Source organism: Anguilla rostrata, chromosome 10 (genome assembly GCF_018555375.3).
Source record: "Anguilla rostrata isolate EN2019 chromosome 10, ASM1855537v3, whole genome shotgun sequence".
Lineage (NCBI taxonomy): Eukaryota > Metazoa > Chordata > Actinopteri > Anguilliformes > Anguillidae > Anguilla > Anguilla rostrata.
The window spans coordinates 37883025-37896683 of record NC_057942.1 but is presented as its reverse complement, the minus strand read 5'-3'; the positions used below and the strand labels follow the sequence as shown (position 1 = coordinate 37896683).

The window sequence follows — 13659 nt, the reverse complement described above, 5'->3', positions numbered from 1 at the left end:
GAAACGCCAGACTTAAGTGATGATGTACTGAGCTTGAAAAGGGAAAATATTGAGCTCGCTGGTGGTATTTCCAACCTCACAGCCGACGCTAACTCTGGCTGCAGTCCTGCGCAGCCCAGCACAAATAGTCACCGCATCACACATAGAGGGCGGTAAGGTTTTTAAGGATGCCAAACTCGAAGTGCTGGAGGGGATCCAGTTATTTGTGGTTTCCTTTCTGTCATCAGTCAGTTGAGGCCTCGAGAACAAGGTATGTGGACTCTTTAGCCAATCAGCTACTTAAATCAGACACAGGTGCTGATGCAGGTGAACTCATTATTGCCTCATTACGCAAGAGCGACTCCTCTGGCGACTCAGCTGTCTGCCCATAAAAATATTTTTGCATGATGGACTCGTCAGTTTATTTAGTTTGCTGTTTGTCATCCCAATTGCATTTCATTTTATTAAAATGATCCGTTTCAAAGGATGTGGCTGTCAGACTGTTGAAAGAAGGTTGATCTGAGATTCCAAATTTGGAAGGAGCTTTTGTTGAACAGTGATTATAGGAAACTTACGTTGGAGCCCTGGAATGATAGGGTGATGGGTCAACACAGTGACAGCAGTGAAGCTCTCTGCTTCTCTCTCTCATTCTTTGTTCTTTTTTAAAAAGCTTATGTCATAAAATAGCACCAAAAAGTGGCATTTCTATCCTGCTTTTGGTCATCATTATAATACAACAATTCGTTTTTAAAATAGTTTATTTTAGCAGGCTGCCAATACTCCCCCCCACCCCCCCCCACCCCCCCCCCCTCCCCCCAACGCAGACAGACAGACACACGCACACATGCGCACGCACGCTCTCCCCCACCTTTAAGACACCAAACTAGCCTGCACCTCAACCATAGACTGTGCCGGAGGCTGTAGATTATATTACTTTATTGGCTGTAAAAGCTAATTATACGGGCAACAGCCTCCAAACGCTATATCAAAGAGACAGCAGATTTAAACAAGTTCCAGAATTTTAGCAGAATAGGAACAGGACAGTTCTGACCCCCAACCCCCCAACCCCCCGCCAGCAAGCAGTGCCAATTCTGTTTCCATTCCCCTACATGTTCAAGACCATATGACCCTTTTCATTACTTACTACAGAACAGCTGTACTGCAAACTCTGCAGCTACAAACCAATTTCCTAGCAGTCCATAAAGCTGTCAATCATAATAGTGCAGCAACTGGGCACGGGGGCGGGGGGGGGGGGGGTTGGGGCTGAGGGGCAGTGAGGGAGGGAGGTGACTGTGGCTTTGGAACTAGGCTTGCAACCAGAAGGTTCTGGGTTCAAAATCCTTCCCCCACACAGAGCGAGCATGGGATTTACCGCCAAATCCAACAGGTTCAGCGAACTTCCAGCTGAGTAGCGGGACCCGTAATGCGTAAAACATCGGCCGTTCTGAAGTCAAGCTGGGCGAAGGCCGGCCGCTGAGCAAATCTTCCGCGCGATAAAGGGAGAAGGGATGGGAAAACGGGGTTGACGCATGCGCGCGTATCGTAAAACGTTCCGCCAGACGATTGCTAGCCCAGCTGTGTTTTACGCGCGGAGCGCCCGTGTTTACTCCACTGCAAGTCATGCGTAAATTCCAGACACGAACAAAAACTGTTTACGTCCTGAGTAAAACTCAGCCACGAGTCAGTATTTCTTTTACTTTTAAAATGCTCAAAATAAGAATGATTTTAGTATGTGCAGTACCATTTATTAATTTCAATAATCCTTGAAGAGCCGAGTCTTTTTTGTTTTTCGTAGTGACAAAATGCCGTCTTTGCAAAAAGGGCACCTAAATGTAGAAAGACATCCCCTATCCCATTTGATTTCAAAATTGTCATTCATTCACAGATTTGATTTAGTGAGAACAGCCTGTGAATAGTTCTCTTTGTCGAGAGCCGAGCTTCGGTTCAGGCGGAGGCGATAACAGATGAGCATTCTGCGTGCTTTTCTGAGAAAGTGATTAAGTATTTCTGTCACGAGGAACTTGTACAGCAGACAGGCCTGCTTAACGAGAGCACGTCACGCACTTGACCTCTGCAGTTGGAAATGTATGTGGAAGACCTCCATGCAAACCGATGAAAAGCCCCAACACACAAAAAGAGCAAACACCCAAAGACAGTAAGAGTTCTTCCTTTAAGATTCATTTTTATTAAAGTTATAAACAAGAGACAAATAAGTTATATTTTTATTTGTTAGAATTCTATCAGTGTTTGAACATTAATATTTAGAGAGCTAGTACAATTTCTACTTTCATGGCTAGCCTTTCACAAACCCAAAACAGCTTTATGAATTTTCACTCTCCTATAATACTGTAGGGGACTTTTTTTTGTCTGAGAGTAAGTTAGCAATGAAAGTGTACACCGTAACCTTTTCTCTGTTGTGTTCCAACAAAATGGTATCATTACATATAAACTCTTTAAAAATATACTTCTGTCAAATAACTTGACAACTACTATGTACACTACAAAAATAAATTTTCATATAAATAAATTATATGGCATACATTTATCTTTGTAACTGAAATGACATACATCCACTCCTACCAAGAAAAAATGGCAGTCAGTGGGACCATACTGAATATTTTTCTCCTTTTAAATCCTCACTAAGAGCTATGATGAGTCTGTAATGAAATGTTATATACTCTTTTCCTATTTAACATTAGTAAGCACTTTATACAGATCAAACTCCATTAAAGTAATAACATAACTGTAATAGTGTTTTTTTTCAATAGAAGTAAAAATCCCTGCATTTGTTATAAACTGGCATTATGACCAATAATGTAAGAAACAAAAAAAAACATCTTATAATACAAAAATATAAATATCACAAAAAAAAACAAAGTAAAAAAATAATAAAATATTAAAAAAACAAAATAAGACAAACAAAAAAAACCCAAAAAATTTAAAATAGTTGCCAGCCATGGATCTCTCCTTTCTGTCAATGTGATGTCAGGAGAAAAAAAAAATGCACATTTTCACAGAAGCAGCAGACTGAACACAAACGACAAAACGAAAACAAAACAAAAACAAAAATGTCGGGGGGAAAAAAAGGGGAGAAATTACAGAAAACAAAAGACGTTTTGAGGACAGAAGGGGACAAACGGGCGGTGACAGGAAGTCAGATTGAGAGGAAAGGGAGGGGGGAGGGGGGGCACTGGAGAGGGGTGACTGACACAAAAACACCAGCCTCACTCTGGCGGGGGGGCTCGGTGACCTCTGACCCCAGAGCGTACCATTTGGCAGTTGAGTGGGAGCTTCCAATTAGCGTCATGGCGTTATGTTGTGCATTTTTATGGGGTGAGGTCAACGGAGAGCCGCTGGCGCTAAATTGAGGCCAGTTGTCTGGGTTGTCACTGAATGGGGGGAAAAGTCAGCCTTAGCACGCTTGTCATAGTAGCTTATCGAAACGGGTTGGGGGTGGGGGTGGGGGGTGGGGAGGGAGGAGAGGGTACAGCCTCCAGGACAAAATTTCTTATGAACACGATACATAATGCAGTCAGTACCACACCGGGTCAGAAAAGACTTTAGCTTATAACTTTTTTTTTTTTTAAAACAGTACTTAACGTCACAAGGAAAAATGGGCAGCATTTATGAATAACAAAAATAGAAAATAAATTACATTATTAAAAACAATCGGGGTGGGAAAGAAGCACCTTTTATGACTGCGGCTGAGAAGCGGCTTTTTAACGCCACACACATTCATCTTTCGTTTTTTTTTTTTTTAAAGTCTTAAAATGAATTCCATAGCTGTTCTCCCAACAGGCAAGTCGATTCGAGGCCAAAAAAAGAGCTGGACTTTTGAAGGCCCTGCACTTTATAAAACCAGAAAAAATACATAAGAGCTAGTTTGTTACAATGGCAGCGGAGCCCTTGTCCTTGTCCTAAGGCATTATGACACAAAACAGACCATTATGACATCACAGTAGAGGAGGACAGAGATTGGCAGTGTTTCGCTGGGACAGTCAGGTTGTGCACTTAGGGCCTTGCAGTAAATTAACAACAAAACGAAAACAAGGAAACAAAGGAAAGAAACGAGGGAGTTAACAGGAACAAGAGCTAACAGAGTAAGGGTCACAAAAATGAACATGCTTTTCTTCATATCTGCTCGTTTTAAGTATCACGCATAGCGTGTGTCAAAGTTAAAACAGTAACTACCACAGATCTGTGATATGCAAATTAAAATACAAAGATGCGTACCTTCACATCCTCTTAAGGAACATGCATGCACGCACAGGCACACACACACACACACACACACACACACTCACACACACATACATGCAAACTCACACACACACTGGAGCCAGGCAGAGGGTTGTCTCAACCCCACCCTCCTAAATCCTGTTTCCACATCCACAAGATGTGTTTAGTTTAAGAAATAGTCCGCGAGAACTTGCAATGATTCCGCAAAGAACGCCAAATCCCCCCATATTTAGCACACCCCGCCCACAAAGAAAACAGAAAAAAAGAAACTAGTACATACAAGCTTGAGGTTTGTCATTAGAATGGAATATGGTTCCACTGTGTCAGTGCTAAATGGGAATATACTGGCAATTTCACAGACACAGCAGATACGGAAGGGATTTTCAACTGTCCTGAATTCTCTACATCGAACCCAATCCACATTACAGTCCGTAGCTCCAGCACACACACACACACACACGCACACACACGCACGCACGTGCACACACACACGCACACACACACAGCCTCTTTCTCAAGCTCGCACAGTCTTCTAACATACAAGCAATATTTGCATAGTATTATACATGTACATTAAACAATATTTAAGCAGCAACCATGCGTGCATGCTGAAGTGTGTCTGTAGATGAAGCTTCCTCATGGCACAGATAAACAGATGAATGAACAGTAATTACAGAGTTCACACACACATACACACACACACACACGTACCACGCACGCATGCGCACACACACACACACACGCAATGATATCCCCAGACTCTCATACAGGAGTTGTACAGCTCCTAGAATTATAGCTACTTTTTTTTCTCTTTTCGTATTTACATAAGTGTATATCTTTTAAATACTTATAGAAATATCTAACACAATGGTACACTAAGTTACAGTAAATGTCGAGCGTTCTGCCCAGTGCCACTGCTTCCTCTGCCCCCCCGCAGCGCCCCCTGCTGCCGGACGAGGAGGACTGCCCCCCATCTTTGGCCTCTGTGCTTCAGTATTCACGAACTGGAAGCACAAAGAAAAAGGAATGTCTGTCACATTGAATGGAAATTCAATGAACAAAGTTTTTTTGTGAATATGATATGTTTTTTTTTTGGTTGAAATGAAATCCTTATGGGTGATATGTTCACAGTGAGTTCTGGGGATCTCCAGGAGGGCAGCAGTCTCACCTCAGCTGACAGGTCGCCTCCTGTCGCAGTCGCTTTGAGTGTCACACTCAATGTCCTGTAGCTCCATTGCCTCCTGCTGGCAGTCGCTGGTAGTGCAGCGATTCTCAAAAGGCACGTGAGGGTCCTGGAAGTGGGGGTTAGGGTCTGAGGGGTCGGAGCGGCGGTGGCCGCTGGACGAGGGGAAGGGTGCGTAGGCAGGGCTGTGGGCGGGGAGGGAGGAGTGGACGGCGACCGTCACCGAGGCGGAGGCCGTCACCGTGGTGATGGGCTGACAGTAGACAGGGCCCGCAGCAGCAGTGAAGGTGGGGTTGTGGGAGCTGTGAGGGTTGCGGCTGCTGGAGCCAGGATGGCCGCCAGAGCCGGAATGGCTTCCAGAGCCAGAATGGCCGCTGGACCCAGAATGGCTGCCGGAGCCAAAATGGCTACCGGCATCAGTAGCAGTTTCAAAAGCGTCCATGCGCGGCCGGTGAGGTGGAGGCTGCTGCTGGCGGCTGGCCCTCCCAGCCTCCCTCTTTGAGTCCCTGCTACTGTGTCGCCATGGCGCCTGAGATCCCGCCTCCTGGTGGTGACCAGGGGGGTGGGGCCGGAGCTGCTGTTGCTGCTGTTGCTGCTGCCTGTGGTCCAAGTGGACGGACTGCGAGAGAGGGGGAGACATGGTTAGTGACATCATAACTGACAGTAACACATAATTGACAGGTGAGTGATCAACACAGTTATGGGTGGAGCTAAGGGAACTGTCAATCAGAAACTTGTTCAAATGATTCATAAGGTTTTGTTCTCCAGTCCAAAACAGAATCATTTGCTCAAATCAGTGAGTCACTAATAGCATATGCCAACCAAATGTTACTTTAACTCATACATATAAAACTAAAATGTGAAACTTTGCAGGGACAATTGTAAAGTACTTTAAAAAAAAGTTTTATTCCCCCCAGTTTACCCCTTGCCCCCAGGTGAACTGCATGCTGGGACTCACAGTGGAGGTGGGATAGGGGGCGGGGTTTTCCCCGGGCCGCCCCCTGCTGGTCCTGAGCGTATACTGCTGTAGCTCCTCGCTGATCCCAGAAGCTGTGGTGTTGGAGCTGTACTCCGAATCAGAGGAATCGGAGCCCGTCCCGCCCCCTCCGGCTGTCCGGTTGGGACGCACAGGGAAGCGCACAACGTGGGGGGGTGGCTCCGGGGAGGGGGTGGGCAGCCGGCTCCGCCCATCGACCGGGCACACCTGCGAGAACCAAAATACTCAACATGAGGTCATCTTTACCCAGGAAAAACAGCAAGACCCTCAATGGTAGATTTACAACAAACATGCCGAATTAACACCAGTCCAGGAGCACACACCCTGCCCATCTACAACAACATCAGCAGCATGAACTGCTGTCTTATTGGTCCTTTCAATTCAGCTGCTATGCTATTGGCCCTTTCACCTGAGCCCACTATGCTATTGGTCCTTACAGACCAGCAGCTATCCTATTGGTCCTTTCAGAACAGCTGCTATGCTACTGGTCCTTTCACTTGAGCCTGCTATGCTATTGGTCCTTACAGACCAGCAGCTATCCTATTGGTCCTTTCAGAACAGCTGCTATGCTATTGGTCCTTTCAGCTGGGCCTGCAGTGCTATTGGTCCCGTCAGCCGGCGTGGGTCAGGGTTAGTTTTGGTGGGGGGCGAAGCGCTTACCTCGGGATAGGGTCCAAAGTAGGACAGCAAAACAGGAAGTAGCACCAGCCCGTTCAGCACTCCCAGAACCGTGAGTATGGTCAGCACAGCGAAGAAATACCTGCGCCAAAAATCACGGGTTCAGACAGGAAGGCTTTTCACACAACGGAAAAAAACACTCAGGACAAAAACACGCAAGCCATACACGAGTACGCACACACGCACACAAATGTGTACACAGATGTAGACACAAAAATAAAACTACACAAAGCGCATTTTAAAAAAAAGTTTAGTCTTAAATAAAACCCATAAAATGTTTACCTTGTGTGAGGCTGAGTCAGAGGGGTTAGTAGGTCAATGAGAAGAAGAAGGAAACATAATTAGTTAGTTAAAAAGCATGGAAAGAAGTTCTCTCCCTCAACTTTAATTCTTTCTCTTTCTGTCTCTCTTTCTTTCTTTCTCTCTCTCTCTCTCTCCCTATAAGCAAACAGGAGCATAACAAAGACAGCCGGAATGTGCAGTTTGGGGGTGAGGGGGTGGCGGTGGGGTGGAGGGGTGCCTCTCCTGAAAACCAGCAGAACCAAACAAATGAAGTGAAGGGTGTAGAATTTAAACAATTTAGTCTAGGAGGAAAAGAAAGAGTACACCCCCCTCCCCCGCTTCCCTGCCCCCCCCCCCCAGTAGCTAAGCCCCTGTGAAATCCTGCTGCCCCTCCCTCTACCTCAGTCTAATTAAATATCTGCTGCATCAGGTAAGGCCCCGGATCTCTGTCTGCATTGTGCCCCCCCCCCCCCCTTCCCGTTCTCTCATTCCAGAGTCCACGCTCTACTCCACTTCCATCTCCCCTTTCCCTCTCTCTCCACTTCACCCAGGCCCTTCTCCTCCTCTTCCGCTCCTTTAAGAGAAAGGGATGGAGCACAAGGATGAATGAAAAAAGCCGTTTTTTTTTTCCTGGGAGGTGGGGTGGGGCTTATTTCAAACAGAAGAGTATCACCTTTCCTGGATTCAACATATTTTGAAAAGCTTTTTTAAAATTATTTTGAATTCGATAATTTTGCTTGCTTTTGTCTTTTATTTTGTTTTTAAATCGGTGATGTATCCCACAATGCCTCTGGGGCACGGTACGAAGAAGTGCTGAGGCATTTGTGGCCTTGGCCGGACTAAACTGACTGACACTTTTATGAAGGACCGCCCCTTTTTCCTCGACCAATCAGCCGAGAGGCTCATAGAAACGGGGTTGTTGGGGTGGTTATCCCAGTGTGGGGTCAGTGTTCTCAGGCTATCGTCAGGAAGCTGAGCAGGAGCGAATGACAGGAGGGACCGCGCGCTTTTTCCCACGTCTCCCGCCCGCCCCTCGGCCGCGAGGGGAACGGCGTTGGCGGACAGCGCTCGCTAGGCCGCGCGCGCTAAAGAAACATCTCCACGGAAACCCGCCGTCTGAGCCCCGGTACGGAACGCACACCAAAACACCGAGAGAGCTGACAGACAACGTCAGAGCCACATTCATGTGTACCGGCTAGAAAAACAAGCCGCTTTCTCTCTCTTTCTCTCTCTCTCTCTCTTTCTTTCCCGCTCTCTGTTCACTGCAACCCTGTTTTGTTTTCTCTAAAAATAACAGCGGCGTATTGGTATGCCAGTTAAATGAGAGCTTTCAGCGGAGCTCAGAGGTGAAGAGAGAGAAGAGAGTGACAGAGTTGTTCCTGAGTCAATAAGAGAGAGAGTGTCTGTCCCTCCCTCCCTCTCTCTCTCCCTCCCTCTCTCTGTCGCTCTGTGCTCTCTCTCTTTCTGGAGTCCTAGTGTTCCCAGCTATGGGTTAGATTTGGGTCAGCAGGAGAGGGCAGCTTCACACAGGCACTTCCTACCACAAATACTGCAGCAGAGGGGAGTGTGTGTGTGTGTGTGTGTGTTCGGAGGGGGGCGGGGTACAGGGAAGCTTACCCATAAGAGGAGAGAAGAAAGAAAGAAGCATAGTCCATCAGATGCCCCCATGCAATATTTTAGCACTCATCAGAAAGCTGCACACAATGATGGGTAAAAAATGGACCAATGACAGGGATTCTGTGAGCATGCAGACCAATGACAGATGGCTCTGTGAGTGAGAGGACCAATGAGAGCGAGCGAATGCGCACAGGGCGGGGCTAGTCACCTGACGATGAAGTCAAACTCGGACCCCGCCAGCATGAGGACCCCCAGCAGGGTGGAGAAGGCGCCGTCCAGGACCGGGGCGAACATGTGCTCCAGCGCCAGCACCGCCCGCCGGGTCCGATCTCCGATCGCCGTCAGGAAGGCCTGCGGCAGGGCACAGAACGGCGCGACTGTCACCGTGACTACCGCACAACAGCAACAAACATTTAACCCTGTAAGGTGTGATCACAAATAATGTGATAGCAATTCTTAAAGGGTGGCGGTAATGCACTAATTTAAGTTTGCAAACCGCCAATAAAAACCAAAGAAGAAGAAGAAGAAAAAAAAAGAACAATTCTTAAATACTGGTAATTGAAAGCAATGGAGTTCTAGAATTAGAATTTTGTTCTAGAGTTCTAGAATTTCTTAGAATTTTGAAAAAACATTCCAAAAAACCTACAAAGGGTTAAAGGCCCACTCAGTTGCTAACGAATGCTAATGGTTTGAGCAAAAAGGCAAAGGATACCGTACCATATCACAAAAAGAACTTCCAAAAGGAAAAATAAGTCCCCCCAACTCACCAGCGCCACGTGCACGGTGAACTCCACCCCGATCCCCACGGAGGCGATGAGGATCACCACGGGAACGGCGCTCAGCTTGATGCCGATGAGCCCCATCATCCCGAACAGCTCCACCGTCATCAGAGACAGGACCAGCACCTGCGGGAAGTGACATCACCGCTTACTGCGCAAGCCCCGCCCACAACTGAGTCTCTACAGGTCATGAGCAGAAACACCAGCAAAGAACTGTTTTCGACAAACCACACACGTGAAGTTAACGCTAATGGTCAGAACCGAAGAACCCCTCACACCTCCAAACACTGATTAGCTGAGGAGGGGAGAGAGTGAATTTGTGAAGAACTAGCATGACAAATGAAAAAAATGCTAATCCTCTTCAGAGAAGGGCCGACAGCCCAAACTGCAGCAAGACACACATCAGTCTGCCATAACCCCAGGGAAACTGAGCGACCACACACATCACTTTTATAATTTCATTATTATTTCATTCATTTACTTGCTATTCTTTTCAATCTTCTCTTTTGTTGATTTAAGATTAGTATTGTTATTACAGTAACTACGATACGGTCATCGTTGTTTTTGTAATGCTGTACACTTTGGCCGTATTTACTGTAGAGAGCGCTTGAAGTTGGAACCGGAGTGAGAAAGAGGAGAGGATGTTTTTATCAGCTGAGTGCGCTCAGGTTTCTGGGGGCCCCGGGCGACTCTGAAGAGGGCCGCAGAGGGGGTGGGGGTGGGGGGGTGGATCAGGTGATCAGCAGAGGGGATAGGGGTGTGAGGGGGTGGGGGCGATGGGGGCGAGCCGGAGAGCGATGATTCTAACAGACGTGAAACACTACGACTGTGCTAAACAATTTTTTAAAAACAGCACATGTAACAACGTGTGAGTTCAATGGCAATTAACAAAATAACCTTCTGATAACTGTAAAATGAGTTTATAAAGTATTGATTAGAACAGCAATTTACAAATATTTAACAAACGCCAAAGGGTATGATGCAGAGGCGATTGTCCCGTCACACACCGATGAAATAAGAGATGTTTTTTTTCTCGTTCTTTCAGAAAGAGTTTTGGGTGACGGTTGCCCGGGCAACCTGGCGGGTTTTAAACAGCGGGCTCTGGGAGGCCTCCGCAGACTAAACAAACGGACGGCTGACGAAAACAGCCAAAGATAAACGCCGTGCCTCTGAGACGCAGTAAAAACCACATCTCTCCGCACTGCTCCCTCCCTCCCTCTCTCTCTCTCTCTCTCTCCGCACTGCTCCCTCCCTCCCTCTCTCTCTCTCTCTCCGCACTGCTCCCTCCCTTCCTTTCTCTCTCTCTCTCTCCGCACTGCTCCCTCCCTCCCTTCCCTCCCTCTCTCTCTACTCTCCTCCCCCCTCCCTCCCTCTCCCTCCCTCCACTTCCCTCCCTCCTCCCTCTCTCTCTCTCCGCACTGCTCCCTCTCTCCCTCCCTCTCTCCCTGTCTCTCTCTCTCTCTCTCTCCCTCCCTCCGTGTTCCTCACAGTTTAATTAGGAAAGCCACACAGCTCTAAGCACATTTCAGGCCATTCTATTCATACACCCAAATCACGCGATAGTCTGTGATGCAATAAAGTGGATATGTGCAGATTGAACCTAAAAACAAAATTCCGAAAAGCCTTTAATGTTGTTTGAAGTATGTTGAGTAACACCAGTGACAAAAAGGATGGTCCGAGCATCCTTTGAGTGAACGTATAAAATTAATTTCCTGGAAATGCATTAAGCTGGCATTTGTGTGGATCCATGAAGTTAAAAGGTTAACACTGTACACTAAGCTTTGAGTGACCGTAGTTGCTGTTACATAAAGTCACCATCTAATGCCTATTCTGAGCCACGAAAAACCCTGGTGTGTGTATGTATGCATGTAAGTATGTGCATGTGTGTGTGTGTGTGTGTGTGTGTACCTATGTGTATGTGTGTTTACATGCATGTGTGTGTGTATGTGTGTGTGTGCATGCGAGTGTGTGTGCGCGCGCATGCGTGTGTGTGCGTGCGTATGTATGCATGTGTGTGTGTGTATACATGTGCGTGTGTGCATGTGTGTACATGCCTGTGTGCGTGTGTGTGTGTGTGTACATGCCTGTGTACGTGTGTGTGTGGGTGTGTGCCATGCGTGCTGTGTATGTTGAGCTGCGGCGTGTTGTGACGTGTTGTGCGTGCTATCGTGTGTGTGTGTGTGTGGGGTTGTATAGCATGCGTGTGTGGTCTGTGTGGTTGTTGTGTTGTGTGTGTATGCATGTGTGACGTGGTGGCGTGTGTTGTGTGTGTGTGTGTGTGTATGCATGCGTGTGTGTGTGTGTTGCGTGTGAGCTGTGTGTGTGTGTGTGTGTGTGTGTGTGTGTACATGTGTCGTGTGACAGTGTGTGTGTGTGTGTGTGTGATGCATGTGTGCGTGTGGCGTGTGTGTGTGTGTGTGTGTTGTGATGCATGCGTGTGTGTGTGTGTGTGGTGCGTGTGGCTGTGTGTGTGTGTGTGTGTATGTGTGGTGTGGTGTGTGTGTGTGTGTGTGTGTGTGTGTGTGCGTGTGAGCGTGTGTGTGTGTGTGTGTGTGTATGTACGCGCGAGCGTGCGCCTGACTCACGATGATGCAGGCGGTCCAGGGGTTGAGCAGGAACAGGGCGCACACCAGGAAGGTGCAGAAGAGCACCACGCTGATCGAGAGCAGCAGCCAGTGGCGCAGGCCCACGTACTGCTCCCAGAACAGGAACGGGTAGCCGTTGGGGTAGCTGGGCAGGCCCTGCAGGCTGTAGTTGGTGCAGATGGCCCGCACGCTCTCGATGGCCTCCACGAACTGGGCCGTCTCACGAAGACCGTTGAGGTAGAACGGGAACTGTGCATACTCGATCTGCTCAGCCGCGGGGACTGGGGGGGGGAGAGAGAGAGGGGGGGACAAATAATACTGTAAATAACAGCAACAACAATGATAATAATACTAATAATAATAATAATAATGATGATAAAAGATGAACCAGTTTACCAGAACATGGTATGTATGCGTGTGTGTGTATTTCTTTATTTGAGCATGCACATGAAAGAGCATGTGTGTGTGTATGTGGGTGAATGTGAGTAGTGTGTGTGTGTGTGTATACGTGTGTGTTCGTGTTTTGTGTGCACGCAGGTGCACGTGCGCACACAAGCTTGTGAGAGCGCATGTGTATGCGCATACGTCTGCACGTGTCTGGCTGACAGGACAGCAGTCTGCGCGCGTGTCTGGCTGACAGGACAGCAGTCTGCGCAGACGCAGCTCTGACAGGGCCAGTCTGCGCTCTGAAACGGCTCTGACCCCGGCTTGTGTTTTAGTCATCAGCTTAAACTGAGACAGATGTGCCGGGCCTGACAGCTGATTCCCAGCCCCGCTCCAGACTCCACCTGCAGCTAGTGCGGGTGCCGAAAACCCAGCCGTCGCCCGCCGTCCCGCTGCGCCCCACCCCCCCCCGGCACCCCCCCCACACACTGTCACACAGAGCAGCTCTTTCAGGTGTTGGGTTCGCCCCAGCGCTGGGCGGGCGGGGGAAATTAGCGGGTGTCGAACAGCGACACGCACCTGACTGTCACAGCTGACACTGATCCCCTGTAATTAGCCACAGCAGCTCCACCTCCAGCGCAACCACACAGACCCACTCAGCCCCGCCCCCCCTCCTCTTCAGCTCCGCCCCCTCGGCTGCATTCAGGCCACTGTACAGGACAATGCACACGTGCGCACAAACACACACACACACACACACACACACACACACACACACACAGTGTGCAAGCGTGTGTGTGACACTGTGTGCTCCACAGCCTGCAGGTTCATTCACACACCCACACTCGCTGAGGGTGATTTTACCCATGATGCTCTGCTGTACTCTCCCAATGAGGCCCGTACTTGGACAGCCGCCAGGAGCACCCCCAGGGCCCG

The 13659-nt window shown here is 48.2% G+C and overlaps 1 protein-coding gene across 1 annotated transcript in view; it reads right to left on the bottom strand.

Moving 5' to 3' along the window:
• Nucleotides 1-2141: 2141 nt before the first annotated feature.
• Nucleotides 2142-13659, bottom strand: part of ptch1 (patched 1) — a 32640-nt gene continuing 21122 nt past the window's right edge. Inside the window, exons 16-22 of the mRNA XM_064353224.1 lie at nucleotides 12340-12620; nucleotides 9743-9880; nucleotides 9184-9326; nucleotides 7059-7158; nucleotides 6360-6605; nucleotides 5387-6020; nucleotides 2142-5222 (exon numbers count right to left, since the gene is read on the bottom strand). Of these exons, the coding sequence (XP_064209294.1) occupies nucleotides 5388-6020; nucleotides 6360-6605; nucleotides 7059-7158; nucleotides 9184-9326; nucleotides 9743-9880; nucleotides 12340-12620 (1541 nt within the window). The 3' untranslated portion in view covers nucleotides 2142-5222; nucleotide 5387. The remainder of the gene's footprint in view (nucleotides 5223-5386; nucleotides 6021-6359; nucleotides 6606-7058; nucleotides 7159-9183; nucleotides 9327-9742; nucleotides 9881-12339; nucleotides 12621-13659) is intronic.